Genomic DNA, 15,528 nt, shown 5'->3' with positions numbered 1-15,528 from the left:
TTTACACTTTTTTTATCCTCTGAACACAGATAATTAAAAAAATATTCAAGTAAAAAAAAATTGCTATAATTTGACTATTTTTAAAAAAACGCAAGCACTACCTTACAAAATCTTAAATTAAGTCTAAAAAGAAAATTGGTATAGCTCCAATGCTTACATGTTAAAACATAATTTTTAAAAAAGAAATTTTTTTTAATTCTTTTTTTTTAATTTAAAATTATCTAGTGTTTGTTTGTATAAGTTTTTACTCCTTTCACATTAACTTCAGAGTTTAAAAGTCAATATTATATTTAATAACATCAATATTTTCACTAAATAATTTTATAATATATCTAACAAAATTAAAAGTTAAGCAAAAACAAAGCAGTAAAGAGATAACCTTTGTATCGGATAAAATATATGAAATGTTAAGCAATAAATAAAAATAAAACATGATCAGAAAGTGAATAAAAACAGTGTCAGTAGTAATTAACAAACAGTTTAAAATTTTAATATTATTTTTCATTTTTCGACAAAGAATTGAAAATTTTTTCGTCATTTTTTTCCAAATCGACATTTTCGATATTCTAAAATAAAGTTTTTTGAGTAATTGTAATAGTAAAGTCAATAAAAAAAAAACAGTATTGCTTTAAAAAAAGTGTTGCCTACTGTCTGTACTGAGATGTTTTAAAATTTTATAAAATGTGGCATTCATTTATTATTCATTGGCTAAATACTTACAAAGATAAAACAAAAATAGTTTTATGATGATGGCAATTTCACCTTAAACATAGTACACATAACAGTCACCTTAAACATAGTACACATAAATCATATAATAAAACCATATTTCATATAATAAAAAAAAAATAATAATATTAATAAATCTTAAATTCTATAAATAAAAAAGTAATATTTTAATTTATATACCTCTAATTCTGCTAAAACTTGATCGATATAATCAGTTGGATTTTGTTTATAAGCATAGGCTGCTTTAATAGCATCTCGGAATAACTGTAACAATTATGTAATCATTTTAAAATTTAAAAAAACACTTCAAAAACAAATTGAAGTAGCAAATAATGTTATGTGTATACATACTTGAAAATCAACTTACTGTTTTTATTTAAACAATGTTTTAAAACTATTTAATTCAATGCATTACTAAAAAGGGTAATACATAAATTATAGTATTTTTATTTACCTTAACAACGTTAGTACCGTTTGCAGCTGACACAAAATATTGAGGTAATCCATTTTTTTTACCAAATCCAAAACTCTTTTGAGTGACACCAATATCAGCTAAAAAAAATTAACAAATTTGAATCAGATTTAATCAAAAAACGCTTTAAATTATATATAAGTCAAATAGGAAAACTTATCAAAAATGGAACAATAACATAATAAAAAAATTGTAATTAAAATTTTAAAAAAAATATGACAATCAATAAAAAAAATTCCTAACAAAAAATACAATATAAAAATACAATACCATCAATTTTATTTGCAACTAGTAGACATGGTATATTTGGTCGATATTTTCTTAACTCCTCATACCAAGTAGACAAATTTTTGTAAGTTATTTTTCTAGTTGCATCAAAAACTAAAACACAAGCAAGTGCTTCATGGTAATATGAAGGATGCATTGTTGAAAACCTTTCCTGACCCGCAGTATCCCAAAATTCTAAAATTTACAAATTAATTTTAATCTTAAACATTTTTTTTTTTTTCAGAAAATATTTAAAACACTAAAAATGACACAAATTTTTTTCAGAAAATATTTAAAACAATAAAATTGCTGGACTTTTGTACAAAAAATCACATAAAATTTGTTTTTTTAACAGAAATATAAAGCAATTTAAAATAAAACTTAAAAATAACTGTAAAAATTATTATTTTAATAATAAGATTTATACTGACCAACTGAAATTTTCTTTCCATTGATTTTGGTTTGATAATGAAAAAGTGTAAGAGCATATGTTGAAAGCTGCTGTGGTTTGCTAAATTTTTGTGTTATTAAGAAAAAATAGTTTTAACAACTATCAAAATTAAAAATAAGAATTTAAAATAAAGAAAAAATTTAATTAAGATTATAAGCCACTATTTAGTAAAAAAAACAGTCAATGATGTAAGCTATAATAAAGGCTCCAGTTGTTTGAAAAGGATACTAATCGTCCACAAGGAATCTTTCAACAAGTCTAAACATAACAAAGTACACAATTATTTTATGTACAAAATACTGTTTTAAGAACTAAAATTTTTAATGTATATAAATATATTTATATATACAACCTGACAATCAAGAAAAAAACAAAATTAGTTTATATAGTTTTTTTTTTATTAATGCTTGTTGTTTTTTTAACAATTTAAAAAAGACATTAACTTACTTTGACTTTCCCACCGCACTATCTCCAAGACAAATAATTTTTAAAGTTTCGACGTCTTCGTCTTTCTTTGTCGCCATATTTTACACTTTTAGGTTTGTCCACCACATTCACTAGTTTTTTTCTAACAATATTTACTAATAATGGATTTCTTTTAGGCGTTATATTTATAAATATCTAGCGAAAAACTCTTACGAAAAGTCGAAACCTAATACAAAAATGTTAACAATTATTTTTGAATGGAATGTAGTGTAAATAAAGCGTCATAGCACCAAACAGCGTCATCTTGCGAAATCTAGCTCCATCTAGAAGCATTCCAAATACAATTTTTAATCGTTATTTTATCCCATTGCAAACTGTTCATTATATTCATATCTTATTTTTAGTTTAACAGCTTAAGATATTTTTTAATGTAAATTTTACCTCTTTTTGTTTAATAGGTTTTTATATGAAATTAGACACTTTTAAAATGGTTTAAAAATGATCTTGAATAAGTACATATTTATCTGATTAGAATTCCCTTAGTAAAAAGTTAAATAAACTACAAGAGTCTAAATTTCAAGTCTTTCAATATATTTTGGATAAAGTAAATCAAGGTTAATTGAAATCATTAAATTTCGCAAGTGGTCACCAACTTAAAACGTAGCTTATCCATTTGTATAACAGAGATAACTTTGTTTATAAACAGCACGAGAGAACTGGGCGAAGTAAACGGGAGTAGAGTCGACGATAAAGATGAACGAATTGTTCCCGAATAAAAGAAAGGTCTAAAACGCATATTTTGCGGCATAATTTATATAGCGACGAAGTCATAAATTTGATTATAAAGTTATGATCGAAAGTATGAAAAAGGTTTCATTTTTTGTAAACGTGCATAAGCCTAAATAGTTTTTGTGTTTTATAAGTGCGTGTTTAAATAGATGGTAAAACTGGTTAAATATGAAATGGGATTTGTAAAGTAATGAATTCAAGATTGTATCAAATTGGCGAAGGAATGCATCTTGATGATACTAAAACTACAAGACAGAAGGAAAAGAAAAGAACAGAGTGCATTAACAAAGCGTTTTCGGATCTTAGGAAATGTATTCCCAACGTCCCACCAGATACTAAACTTTCAAAGATAAAAACATTGCGCTTGGCTTCGTCTTATATTGGTTACCTGTCCGATATATTGGAAAATAGTGAGCCAGGCGACCCAAGGAACGGAAAAGAGTTTCATGCTGATTATAAGGATTTAAGATCACGCGACAGAAAGAAATACAACTTATCCAAGGTAAATGAAATCTTAATATAACGTAGACTAACTTGTTACTATATTTTTAAATAAATATTGCCAGTTATTATTTGTAAAATGCCATATATTTAAAATAAACACTCCCTCAATATTTTTATATAAGTAACAAAGTCAACTTCTTACGTTTGACCCCCTTCGTCCAATTAAATTTTTCTCTTCACGTATCGTATTAATAACATTAGCGGTAACGTAAGATAAAAAACTTTGTTTTCATAAGGACGACGAGTCGAAGTCAAAATCGAATAATAATGGTGTGCCAGTAAAAAAGCGAAAGAAAGGAAGAACTGGCTGGCCAGAGGCCGTATGGGCAGAAGCTTTAGAAACAGTCGACAACAATCAGCAGGAAAAGTCAAAATGGGGTACTGAAAAAGCAAACACTTTTGTAGATACTTCGATTTCTTATGTTGCACCAACCAACAATATTGCTCAACCAATGCCGTATGTACAACTTGTAAGAAAGGCGAAGTTTATAAGCGAATTTGAGGTGGTGTTAAACCAATACAACCCGATGGTACAAAACCCTAATGTGTTAATTGATAACACACCACTCCATTCTTACGATGAAGAAAATCAAGACATTTTGGAATATAACAACAATAACCAAGCATTTGGATTAAGGCAGCCAAATACAGGGGCTATAATATACCAGCACGATCAGTTCCCAGACATGCAAGCACATCAGATCATGGCACAAAACAATGCCTACCAAACCTTACCTTCTATATCAACTATGAGTTATGGTGAAAAAATTATTATAGACCCTTTACGGCCATCTGAGGACATAGGTTTGCAGCAAATTTCCTATTTTAACGACGGTTTGTCCAAGCAAGGCGAACCTGTTTGCAATGATTTGCCTGATGCGCAAAATAGTCCACGAGATCTGATAGAATTACAACCCGTAATATTTCAAACCCCATCGTAAAAATAGGTTTTTATTTATGAGAAGTTTGTTGTTGTTAAACTAAGCTTTAAAAGTTTTATTTGTTATTATTAGGTTCTCAATAAAAAAATAAAAAAAATTCGTTAAAAGATGTAAATGGAATGTTATTTATAATTCCAATTTTACTAACATAGTGTCCTTAAAAATATCAATATATGCCAGGGCTATTTTAAAACAATAAACGTAAAACAAGTCTGTTAAATATAAAAAGTTAACAAGAAAAAGTAAATTTTTTTTACAAAATGGCGACCTAAAACCGCCTAAAAGCAAATTTTCGACTGCCAAACTGTATTAGATATAGACATACAACATACCATATCAGAATCTGGGGTATGTTTGTCGGCGCCATCATCTAGTGAAATCACTTTTACGTCTTACCCTGATAACTTTTGATCCTGACCAGGTCTCGGGTCTGTTTATTTGTGTTTTAAAGTTACTTTGTCACACTTAGATTACTACGTCATTAAACTAAAATAACTGGATATTGATTACTCATAAATAATGACCAAGAAAAATTTTTGATGAATTTATGTATTTATTTAAACACAATAAAAATAAACATAAATCTGCGTTTATAAATGTCCTTAAAACATATACAAAAATATAAAAATCACAGTAAAAATTGTCCATATATATTACAGTGCGTCTACTTAGAACGAAGGGTCACCAAACCCGCATTCTTTTTGTAGAGAATTAATTTCTTGAAGTAGATGATCATCTTTTAAACCGAGTTTGATAGCGAACTTGTAAGACTGCTCAGCCTCCAATTTTCTTTCGGTCTAATAAAAAAAATAAAAACAAAATTTGATTTAATTTTTCATTTTAGCAATTTTTTTATTTTAAAAATGTTTGAATTACCTTTAAACAAACCAGAGACAAATAAGCCCAAACGTCGGCGTTCGAGTTATTTAAAATATTTGCTTCAGCCAATGCATCTTCTGCCTCTGTAATCTCACCCAACTTAAATTAAATATAAAATTTTAACTTAAATTAAATATAAAATTTTATAAAATAGGTCAAAAATGTAAATAAAATTTTTTTAATTGGTTAAAGACGTAGATAAATAAAATATGATAACTATATGTTAGGACAGTAACTGATAATTTCAATTTCTAACCCAGATAACCTATAGTAAAAAACGAACTTGTACAAATTAAGAAAAAAATTTATAAATTGTTAAAATCAACCCCCAGCAAAAGGCAATACTTACTCTGTAGCATGAAATCCCGACACCCAACCAAGAAATACAAGTTGGAGAATGTTTGCAGCCGAGCAAAAAAGTTCGTTTCGATTTCAAAAACTAAACAAATCAATGGTTGAAAAAATGTGCCCAGACATAGTTTAACAAGCATTTGTGAACAAACTTTAACGTACTGGTAATATAGAGTTAAGTGAGTATTTATTTAAATTAACTACAAATTTTAAATCCTTATTTAAACATTTTTTTGTATATATCTTTATCCTCAATGTGGTAAAGTCGAATGTGCGACTTAAACATAGAGTGACATCAGTAACTCCGACCCAGTCTCGAGTTGCCTGTGGCAGTTTGGGATATTATAGATTATAATTACCCGATAACTATACTGCTGATTAAGTGCTGGCTCAGCAAGAGTTTATACCGTAATAGGCCCTTACGCAAGGGCGCTACAGCATGAGAGCAGTGGGGATTAAACCCACGGCCTCATGTGTGGTGTTACACCACATCAATGGTGAAGCAAGTGTTCTTACCACTACACCACGCTGCCGGTACATTGAGAATAAGTGGAAAAAAAGTTTTCATTTAAAAGTAGTAGGCACGACTTTCACTAATTTTACACCACCGTTTAGGCCTTGAAATTATATACCTGTTCTTCCTGAAGATATATTGAAGCCAATCTAAGATAAATCGAATGCATTTCAGCAGCGTCAGCCACAAAGGCGACAGTTCGTTCGTAACAATCTCTCGCTGTTTCATAGTCACCAGAAACGTAATTCAAATGTCCCATCATCGCCCATGCATCAGGGTGCTAGATATACAGTTAAATAAAGTATTACCATGTTAGTTTAAACACTGAAACTGAAACTAAGAAAGAGAGATAGACTACGTTTTAAAACAAAACAATTATTAAGAAAAAGTTTTTTTTTTATGCATATAAAATATATATTTAGGTAAATAAAAGTATTATTTTAATCATAGTTAACAAATAAACTGTAAGTCATACTTACTTAATCATATGAGAAAGTAGTTACTGCTAGTAAAGATACTAAAAGCAAAATAAAATTTATAAAAATCACCTCGTTATCCATAGAAGTTGCCAACTTCAAGCTTTCTTTCCCAGATCGATATTCCTTCTTGATCATCTGCAGTCGAGTTAAAGCGATGTAATACTCAGCACTTGGGCCACCGTTTGGTGCCAATAACTCCTTGGAAAGGGCGATTTCAGCAAACTAAAAAAAACACACGTGCAACAAATAATAGCAAGTAGCAATACATCGTCACATAGTTAAGATGCTGTGAATATCATATGCCAAAATAATTTATTTATTCGATTTAAAAAAAATGGTTATATTAAACCTAATAGTTATATTTAAAGAAGAAGTGGCTTCACTACATAAGGTCTTGGGTTTGATTCTCATTGCTTTTTATATTGTATCGCCCTTGAGTAAGTCGACATAAGCGGTAGGAATCCCTGCTAAGATAACACTTAATCAACGGCTTAATTGTTTAGCAACCATATTTATATTATTCCAAACCGCCTATGAAAACTTAAGACTAACTTATTTTACTCTATGTATGGGTCGTAAAGTTGACTTTTGACATCGAGAAAAAATATAAATTTAAAAAAAACAAGCACAAATTTATTTACCAAATATGCAAAAAATGACAAGAAAACATTTTACATTAAATAAGAGTTTAAAACGAACAAATTCAATGCTTTTAATGTAGCTAAGAATAATTTAACAAATTTACCTTCAAAGCTTTTCTATCAAGTAACCACTGTGAGGCTTGCAGAAAAATAGTGAAAGGAGGAACAGTGGTTTCTGGTTCTTTTTTTTCCTGTTTTACTTTTGATTCATGGTCACGTGATGTAGCACTGTTAACTGTCGAGCCTCCACGTGCTGTACCACCATCTACAAAGTCATTTATGTAAACTAGTTAAAGGCTTACAATTCAATATATTGTTATTTATATTAAAATATTTAAGAAAGAGTGACATAACGTAACATCCGTTACCCTGACCCAGTCTCGAGTAACCTATAGCAGTTTGAAATATTATAGCCTATAGATAATAATTGCCCAATAATTTCGCTGCTAATTAATAGGGATCACTAGGGGCAATAGGGATCACCCAATAACAAATGTAGTGAAGCCAAGTGTTCTGACCACTACACCATGCGGCTGATACACAGATATTATTATTATGCTTATCAATACAAGGCCCCCATTGTTTTTAAATAGGCAAGTATTTAGCAGTACTTTAAACTTAAAAACAGTTTAAAAACAGTCAAACTTACCTCGTTTACTGGTACTTGTAGCAGTCTTACTTCCTCTAACTGAATTGGACTTTGCCGAGCCAGGTTGTTGTGGTCGAATATTTCCACTAGGAGGTGCCAGAGTGGATGAAGCATCTTCAGTGTTGGGATTAGTTGATTCCACATTTGAGTCAGCTAAAAAAGGATAATCAAATAAATCAAACTTCAAAAGAAAAAGAAACAGTATCTATGACCAAAAAAATATACTGTGACCGCCCAATTAAGTATTCTACAACATGTTTTTTCTTTGTATAAATCTTTATCCTCGATGTGGGAAAGTCGAATGCGCGACTTAAACATAGAGTATTATTAGTTACTCCAACCCAGTCTCGAGCTGCCTGTGGCAGTTCGAAATATTATAGATTATAATTGTCCGGTAATTATGCTGCTGATTAAGTGCTGGCTCAGCAAGAGTTCATACCGTTTAAAGCGCCTTACTCATAGACGCTACAGCATGAGATCCGTGGGAATGAACCCACGACTTCATGTGTTCTTACCACTACACCACGCTGCCGGTCAATATTATAAATAAGAATCAAACTCAAAACCTTCCATTATAATGCCAAGTGCTTTACCCACTAATTTACACAACCAAACATTTTAATTTTTTTAGATTTAATTACTTTTTGTTTCTGTTGCCTCCTTGTTATCTTCAGATATGGCTTCTTCTTCAGCTGGTTGAGGCACAACTGGCAGAACATTTAATCTGTGGGCCTCAGAGAAGGAATATTCTGCCAGAATGTCATTTCCCTGACTATCATAAAACAAGGCCAAGATTGTCCAGGGTAAACTTGATGGCAATGAACTGAAAAAACATAGCTAAGGTTACCAAAGAGTTGATATTTTTTACTAACAAAATATAAAAGTAAACTATAATTTTTCATGTGATATCATGTGATAGGACTTCATTAGTTTTGTAAATTTGAAGTTCTACAGTAATAATAACACTTTGGCTTTTAATTAAATCACCCACAAACCAACCTTTTTTCAGCAATTGAAGTTGCTCTTTCGAAAACGGTTTCAGCTTCAGCTCCTTCATCCCCAGCACACATTATTCCATACATCAGTAATCTGATAATAATTTATTGCAGTTTTAGGCATAATAGTGACAAATGTACTAACACACAGCGTGGTGTAGTGGTAAAAACCCTTGCAACACCACATGACACAAGGTCATGGGTTCAATCCTCACTGCTCTTATGCTGTAGCCCTTAAGTGAGGTGCTAAACAATATAAACTTCTGCTAAGCCAATACTTAATTAGCAGTTTAATTATCGGGCAATTATATTCAATAACATCCAAACTGTTAAAATTAACTCGAGACTGGGTTGGAGTAACTGATATTACTCTATGTTTAGATCAGGTAGTTGACCTTTCCACATCGAAGATAAATAAATTTAAAAGGAACATGTTAGTTAAATGTCAAGATCCGGATTGTAACTTAAAGAGATTTTGTCACACAAACTAAAAAATCCTAAATACCCTTCAACGTAATCATCCTTCAATGCAACAGTTTCTTTAAAACATTCCTTTGCTTTTCCATGATTACCAATCAGTAAATTAAAAGTTCCGTAATCAAGCCAATGTTCTGGATCCTTCTCATTCTTTGACAATCTATCCTAAAATAACATGGCAAAATTTTGTTAACCTTAACAAAAATATAAAATTTACTGAAAACAGGTAATTTGTAATAAATAACTTTAACTTTACAAAATATGTTATAATTTAACATTATACACTAGTAGGCGTTTAAAAAAAAAAACTAAAAATTTTTTGTCTTCTCCACTCTCCTACTGCAGTATAAGTTTGTGTAATACCTGATAATATTTGGAGGCCATATCATATTCCTCGTTCACCTCAGCTTCTTGTGCAAACCTCTTAAGTTGTTCAGAATCCACAACTGAGTCCATCTGGTCCTCCATACTTTCTTCCACTGGGAGAACCTGAAAGAAAATAGATAAAAATAAATGTTGTTTTTAAAAAGGGTAAACTAAAAACGTAATTTATCAAGTAAAAAAAAATAAACAAACTTGTAACAAACCTTATGTAAAGCTGAGTGCATTTCATCAACCAAATAAACATAAAGTTCGGTCAGAAAAGTTTGTAATTCATCCTTGTTTGTAAATGAAGCAGTTTTCATGTATTTCTCACGTACAATTTTAACCACTGCATGCTAAAAATATGTGTTAAAAAATCAGTTAAAAAAAATAACAACAAATAAAATAAAAAATATATTTTTTTTTTAAAAACTTGACTATAGAGTTTATTAATCAATTAATGAGGTCCGGAGTTTGATTAACACCACTCCCATGCTGTAGCTAACTTAAGTAAGACAATATAAATATTATGAATTCTTGTTAAGCCAACCATTAATCAGAAGATTACAATTATCAGGTAATTATAAACAATAATATCCCAAACTGCCAAAGAAAACTTGAGACTGGGTTGGGGTAACTGACGTTACTCTATGTTTAGCTCATTAATTTGACCTTCCCACATCAAAAATAAAAAATATGTAAAAAAAATAGGTTGGGAAATATTGGGTGAAACTTACTTTTAATTGTTCTTTGAATGCAAAATATTTCCCAGATGAGTTAAGCATGTAAATCAACTCATTTTTTCTTTCCTTTTGTTTTTCAGGGAAGTTTTCCGAACTATCCATTCCAAATACCTCTCTAAAATAGTTAAAAAAAATGTTTTTAAAAATGTTTATTATTGCACTTAATAGAAAATCAAGTTTTAATTCATAAATTTTTGCAAAGCCTTTTTTCTCACCAATTTAACTTTAAATATGGTTGGTTATTATTATTACTGTTCTAGTGAAGCTGAAATATATTCAGAAAAAAATTTACAAATTCTTATTTTTTTTACAACATTTAAATTTTTTTTTACCTGTATTCATCCAATACCATTGTAGCCACAGAGGATAGCTGAGCATGAAAATCTTCGACAGCCTTTTCTGCTCCTCCAACAGTTCGTTTAAACTGGGGTCTTGGTGGAATATATTCTCGAACCTGACTTGCCAGTTCTTCTGGCTCTCTTCTAGGCACTAGAGGGCGAGCAAGAGTAAAATCCATATACAAATATGTTCGAGATTCAGTGTAAGCACAAGCTTCAAGGTTCTACACAAAATAATTGCAAACATAATTTTTTAGTTTATGTTTAAATCATATTTTAAAATTTTACTTCTTGTTAGTTTAATTTGTTAAAGTTTGTTTCATTCAAAGTTCACTTGCTACACCACACATAAGGTTGTGGGTTCAATCCCCACTGAGCTTATGCTGTAGCGCCCTTGAGTAGGGCGCTATAAACGGTATGAACTCCTGCTGAGCCAGCACTTAATTAACAGCATAATTATTGGCAATTAGAATCTAAATTACACAAACTGCCACAGGCAACTTGAGACTGGGTCGGAGTAACTGATGTTACTCTATGTTTAAGTCGCGCATTCAATTTTCCCACATCGAGGATAAAGATACAGAAAAAAAAAGTTACTATTACATAAAAATATTGTCTATCACCTGTTGAACTTCCAAAGATTCAGCGGTTGTATCGGATTGTTTGACCGCCGATCCTTTCTTCGACATAGTTGTTGATCCTTGGTCTTTAGCTCCACCTAGTTTGCCTTTCAGAACAGGAGAATTACCTGTGACACGACTTGTGCTACTCTGTGTTCTAGCTACTTCAAGAGCAATTGGATTTTTTCGTTTGGTCTAAAAAGAAAAAATATTGAGAAAACTAAGTTTATTTAAAAGCAACAATTCGAACATATGTGTACATCAGAAATTTAAAAATCTGTTACAGAATTTCTAGCTAAAAAAATTTCTTTTGATTTATTGCAAATCTCAAATTGATACAAAATTGTAAAAAATTTTAAACTAAAAAAAAACCTTCTCAGATAGTTCTTGTTCACGGAAAGGGTGGATACAGAAAGCTCCGGCAACCGAGCAAACACCAGGGTAAAGAAGAGGAGCGAGATCAACGTAACAAACTCCATGGTAGGATACATTTCCTTCCTCTTCTATAGTTACACTTTTATCTTTCTTTCCACCCCCTGTAACTTAATTGAAATATATATTTTGTTAACATTATAACAAAATAAAACTTAATAAATTCATTTAGTTAAATTTCTAGCAGATTTTACATTTTTTTCTTTCAAAAATTCAGTTTTACTATGACCCCAAAAAAATAACAAATTATAATTTACCGTTTAAGTTTAAACCATTGGAAATGTAAGTTTAATATACTTAAAATTAAAAATTTAGTTACCAGCTCCTTTAGCCTGAGTAGGAACTGTCCTCATCACCTCAACCGGCCAATATCTTGTTTGTGCAATCTTGTTTTGAAACCTTTAAAGATAATGTAAATTTTAAAAATATTCTCGATAAAAAAATAATTTTTAGAGTATAGAAATGTTTATTCTTGATAAAAAAATAATTTTTAGACCAATTCATATTTATAGGCATCATTTTATTTACACAGAGAACATGATCTAACATCTCTTACTCTGTCTTAGCATCAGGTTCCAAATGACATCTTCTTTCAATATCCCAAGTTATTCGATTTTTATCGGTTTCGGTATCACTTCGAAACTCAGCAAATTCTTGGGTGCGAAAATCTCCCCTTTCTTTGTCAATCGGGACTCGTTCAAAACAACTAAAAAAAAAATTAATTTAAATTATACCAGCAGCGTGGTGTAGTGGTAAGAACTCTTGCTACACCACACATGAGGTCGTGGGTTCAATCCCCACTGATCTCATGCTGTAGCGCCCTTGAGTAAGGCGCTATAAACGATATGAACTCCTGCTGAGCCAGCACTTAATCAGCAGCATAATTATCGGGCAATTATAATCTATAAAATCCCAAACTACAACAGGCAACTCGAGACTGGGTCAGAGTAACTTATGTTACTCTATGTTTAAGTCGCGCATTTCGACTTTCCCACATCGAGGATAAAGATATATACAAAAAAAAAAAAAAAAATGTCACATATTATAATTAACAGTGTGAATGGCTTCTTTAAAACTAGCAATTAAAAACATATTTAAACAAAAAATTAAGTTACTTTTTTACTAAAATTAGAGTTTAGAAAAATCTGTTCCTACCCAACTGGTAAATTGAGATTGGCATTTGGGATCTTGTACCATTTAATTGGTTTTTTATGGTGTTCTTTCTCAGTAAATGGTTTAAAAGAACCATTTGAAAATATAAGAGAAATGTCTTTCTGTAAAATAAAAAAAGATCAAAATAAAAAATATTCTAAACACAGAATATTAAATGACAAAGTGCAATTCATGGCCAACACTATTATTTGCTGTTTGACTATTAAAGTTAACATACTTTTTAAAAAAATGTTATTATTTAGAAGCGACAACTTTAAAATAGAAGATTGTTTATCAATATCACAATTTACTGACCTCTGGGTTGACAGGTATAGGAAGAGCAACAGTGTAGTTATATTGAGATCCAGTTGAGGACCAAACATCAGGAAGAGAGTAAGCCGATCCAACTCGAACAGTCAATAAATTATTTTTCGATATTTGGTCACCATCCAAGAGAGGTTCGTTTACAGAAATACAAACATCTATCTCGGCCTAAAAATTAATATTTTTTTAAATTTTTTTGTAAATTGACTAACAATCCAAACTTTTGATTGTAAGTAATGAAATTTTGTATGTTACAATATTTAACTTTGTTGAGAGTTATACCGTAATAGTAAAACTTAAACAATAAACATACAAATAATAGATACAAATTATGTACCTTTGTCGAATCATTATTTTCAAGAGGTGAGCCACTGATTGGATGAATTTCCAATGAGGTTTTGAATTGTAGTTCAGAGCTAACAAGTAATGGTAACAAGTCAATTGCACATTGACCCAAAACTGAAGATTTTTCCTCTTTTTGCTTTTTCTCTTTAGGCAAAACCTCAATTACAGTCACTGAGAAATAAAAACATCAAAAAAATAAAAACATTAAAAATAAAGTTAAAAACAGCAAAAAAATAAAAAGTTTTTGGGATTTTTCTTATGATTAATTAACAGAAAACAAAAATGATTTATTAATTAAATTAACTGTTTTACAATAAATAGGTTTTTACCCAAAACAGGTTTAGAAGCCACATCTTCAAGTGTGTGAGATCCTTCAGTTAACGAACAATCAAAACTTGAAGAGAAATTATATTCAGCATCAGCTTCACTTGATGATTCAACCTGGAAAATATAATTTAATTTTTTTTTCAACTGTTTATACCGTTTATAGCGTAAGGCGTTATAAACGGTATGAACTCCTGCTGAGCCAGCACTTAATCAGCAGCATAATTATCGGGCAATTATAATCTATAATATCCCAAACTGCCACAGGCAACTCGAGACTAGGTCGGAGCAACTGATGTTACTCTATGTTTAAGTCGCGCATTGGCCTTTTTTACGTCGAGAATAAAGATATATACAAAAAAAAACTAACCTTTGATGAATCTCCCAAATTTTTTCCATCAAATTCAAGTTTGACGAAAGAAGTTAAAACATCTCCTTTTAATCCCTTAAGTTTCCGAGCACGAGTTATGTTAATGTGAATGCTCTCCAACAAACGAAGAGAGTCTGAGTACTCCGCCATTTTACATATATTTTTCTATCTGAAACTGAATTAAGAATTTTTTATTAAATAAAATAAAATTTTGTAAAGTTTTAATTTAAACATCCTGAATAATCGCTTATCACAATAGTTGTTATTATGCACTTAAACCTTAGACCTTAATCTTTAAAAAATGCTTAATTTTACCTGATAAAATCATTTACCTAATTGCTAGAACTGTTATCAAATTAATTTATTCTTTAAAATTTGTGCGTTACTTGTTGCCATGGTTTTATTTTTTTTATTCGGCAAAGTTTCCGAATAATTTTACAAACCTAAATTCAGAGTTGCCAATTAAAATATTTTTATAAAAAATCTACCAAACAAATTCAGCCAAACTAAAATTTTTTTTAATTAACATTAAATATGTAAAAAATTAATTTCTGACTAAGAAAATATACCAAATCCTATAAAGCTAGTAAATGGTTAAACGTCTGAAAAGTCGCTAATAATTAAAAGCAAAACAACAAGTAAAAAATACACATAATTAAATAACATTTTTTATATTTTTGTATTTTTACATATCTTACAATAACTTATTTTTGTATTTAATAAAAGCAGATATTTTTCTCAAAATCCACGTAAACAAACAAAACTATTTGGAAGCACTGCTGACGTGGGAAATCACAAATCGATGTTAGTTCGTTAATCGTCGGCTTGGAAGTTTAGAAGGTGCGTGAGCTTTTATGATTATAATTAGGTCGCCACGTCGGGAGTTGCCTTTTTCTTTATATTTGCATCAATGCAATCAACAATAAATAAATGGAATTTGTGTAAATTCGTTA

The 15,528-nt window shown here is 30.1% G+C and overlaps 3 protein-coding genes across 4 annotated transcripts; 1 reads left to right on the top strand and 2 right to left on the bottom strand.

The window, feature by feature from the left end:
• Positions 1-369: 369 nt before the first annotated feature.
• Positions 370-2,584, bottom strand: LOC145747343 (rab-like protein 2A). The gene is made up of 7 exons (XM_082564876.1): positions 2,367-2,584; positions 2,148-2,177; positions 1,900-1,979; positions 1,472-1,663; positions 1,184-1,281; positions 910-993; positions 370-566 (listed from the first exon to the last, which is right to left on the bottom strand). The coding sequence occupies exons 1-7, from the start codon at positions 2,441-2,443 to the stop codon at positions 495-497; spliced, it is 633 nt and encodes a 210-aa protein (XP_082421002.1). The 5' UTR covers positions 2,444-2,584; the 3' UTR covers positions 370-494.
• A 645-nt stretch (positions 2,585-3,229) lies between these two features.
• LOC145764049 (uncharacterized) lies at positions 3,230-4,579 on the top strand. Its single transcript, XM_082575616.1, has 2 exons — positions 3,230-3,636; positions 3,875-4,579. Exons 1-2 carry the CDS (start codon positions 3,325-3,327, stop codon positions 4,577-4,579), a joined length of 1,017 nt encoding a protein of 338 aa, XP_082431742.1. The 5' UTR covers positions 3,230-3,324.
• A 547-nt stretch (positions 4,580-5,126) lies between these two features.
• LOC145751725 (cilia- and flagella-associated protein 70-like) lies at positions 5,127-14,968 on the bottom strand. Of its 2 annotated transcripts, none has more exons than XM_082567888.1 (24): positions 14,908-14,968; positions 14,576-14,750; positions 14,211-14,322; positions 13,874-14,052; positions 13,528-13,704; positions 13,216-13,334; positions 12,617-12,766; positions 12,380-12,459; positions 12,001-12,170; positions 11,632-11,823; positions 11,003-11,232; positions 10,665-10,785; positions 10,152-10,283; positions 9,928-10,053; positions 9,593-9,729; positions 9,092-9,181; positions 8,734-8,915; positions 8,093-8,245; positions 7,548-7,708; positions 6,872-7,024; positions 6,442-6,603; positions 5,808-5,897; positions 5,456-5,557; positions 5,127-5,376 (listed from the first exon to the last, which is right to left on the bottom strand). In XM_082567888.1, exons 2-24 carry the CDS (start codon positions 14,723-14,725, stop codon positions 5,248-5,250), a joined length of 3,297 nt encoding a protein of 1,098 aa, XP_082424014.1. In that variant the 5' UTR covers positions 14,726-14,750; positions 14,908-14,968; the 3' UTR covers positions 5,127-5,247. The 2 variants fall into 2 exon arrangements, with proteins under 2 accessions (XP_082424014.1, XP_082424013.1); XM_082567887.1 differs by having other exon boundaries at positions 14,891-14,954.
• Between the last annotated feature and the right edge of the window lie 560 nt (positions 14,969-15,528).

This window comes from Corella eumyota, chromosome 1, assembly GCF_963082875.1.
Source record: "Corella eumyota chromosome 1, kaCorEumy4.1, whole genome shotgun sequence".
Lineage (NCBI taxonomy): Eukaryota > Metazoa > Chordata > Ascidiacea > Phlebobranchia > Corellidae > Corella > Corella eumyota.
Note: the sequence above shows the minus strand (reverse complement) of the source record. Positions and strands in the feature narration are given on the sequence as shown.

Coding starts and splice junctions, on each gene's coding strand:
- LOC145764049 (XM_082575616.1), top strand. CDS start 3,325: ATGAATTCAAGATTGTATCAAATTGGCGAAGGAATGCATCTTGATGAT. Junction 3,637..3,874: donor AGAAATACAACTTATCCAAG/GTAAATGAAATC, acceptor TGTTTTCATAAG/GACGACGAGTCGAAGTCAAA.
- LOC145747343 (XM_082564876.1), bottom strand. CDS start 2,443: ATGGCGACAAAGAAAGACGAAGACGTCGAAACTTTAAAAATTATTTGT. Junction 1,664..1,899: donor TGGAAAGAAAATTTCAGTTG/GTCAGTATAAAT, acceptor TGTAAATTTTAG/AATTTTGGGATACTGCGGGT. Junction 567..909: donor AAGTTTTAGCAGAATTAGAG/GTATATAAATTA, acceptor ACTTTATTTTAG/AATATCGAAAATGTCGATTT.
- LOC145751725 (XM_082567888.1), bottom strand. CDS start 14,725: ATGGCGGAGTACTCAGACTCTCTTCGTTTGTTGGAGAGCATTCACATT. Junction 10,284..10,664: donor CATTCAAAGAACAATTAAAA/GTAAGTTTCACC, acceptor ACATATTTTTAG/CATGCAGTGGTTAAAATTGT. Junction 7,025..7,547: donor TTGATAGAAAAGCTTTGAAG/GTAAATTTGTTA, acceptor TGTTTTTTTTAG/TTTGCTGAAATCGCCCTTTC.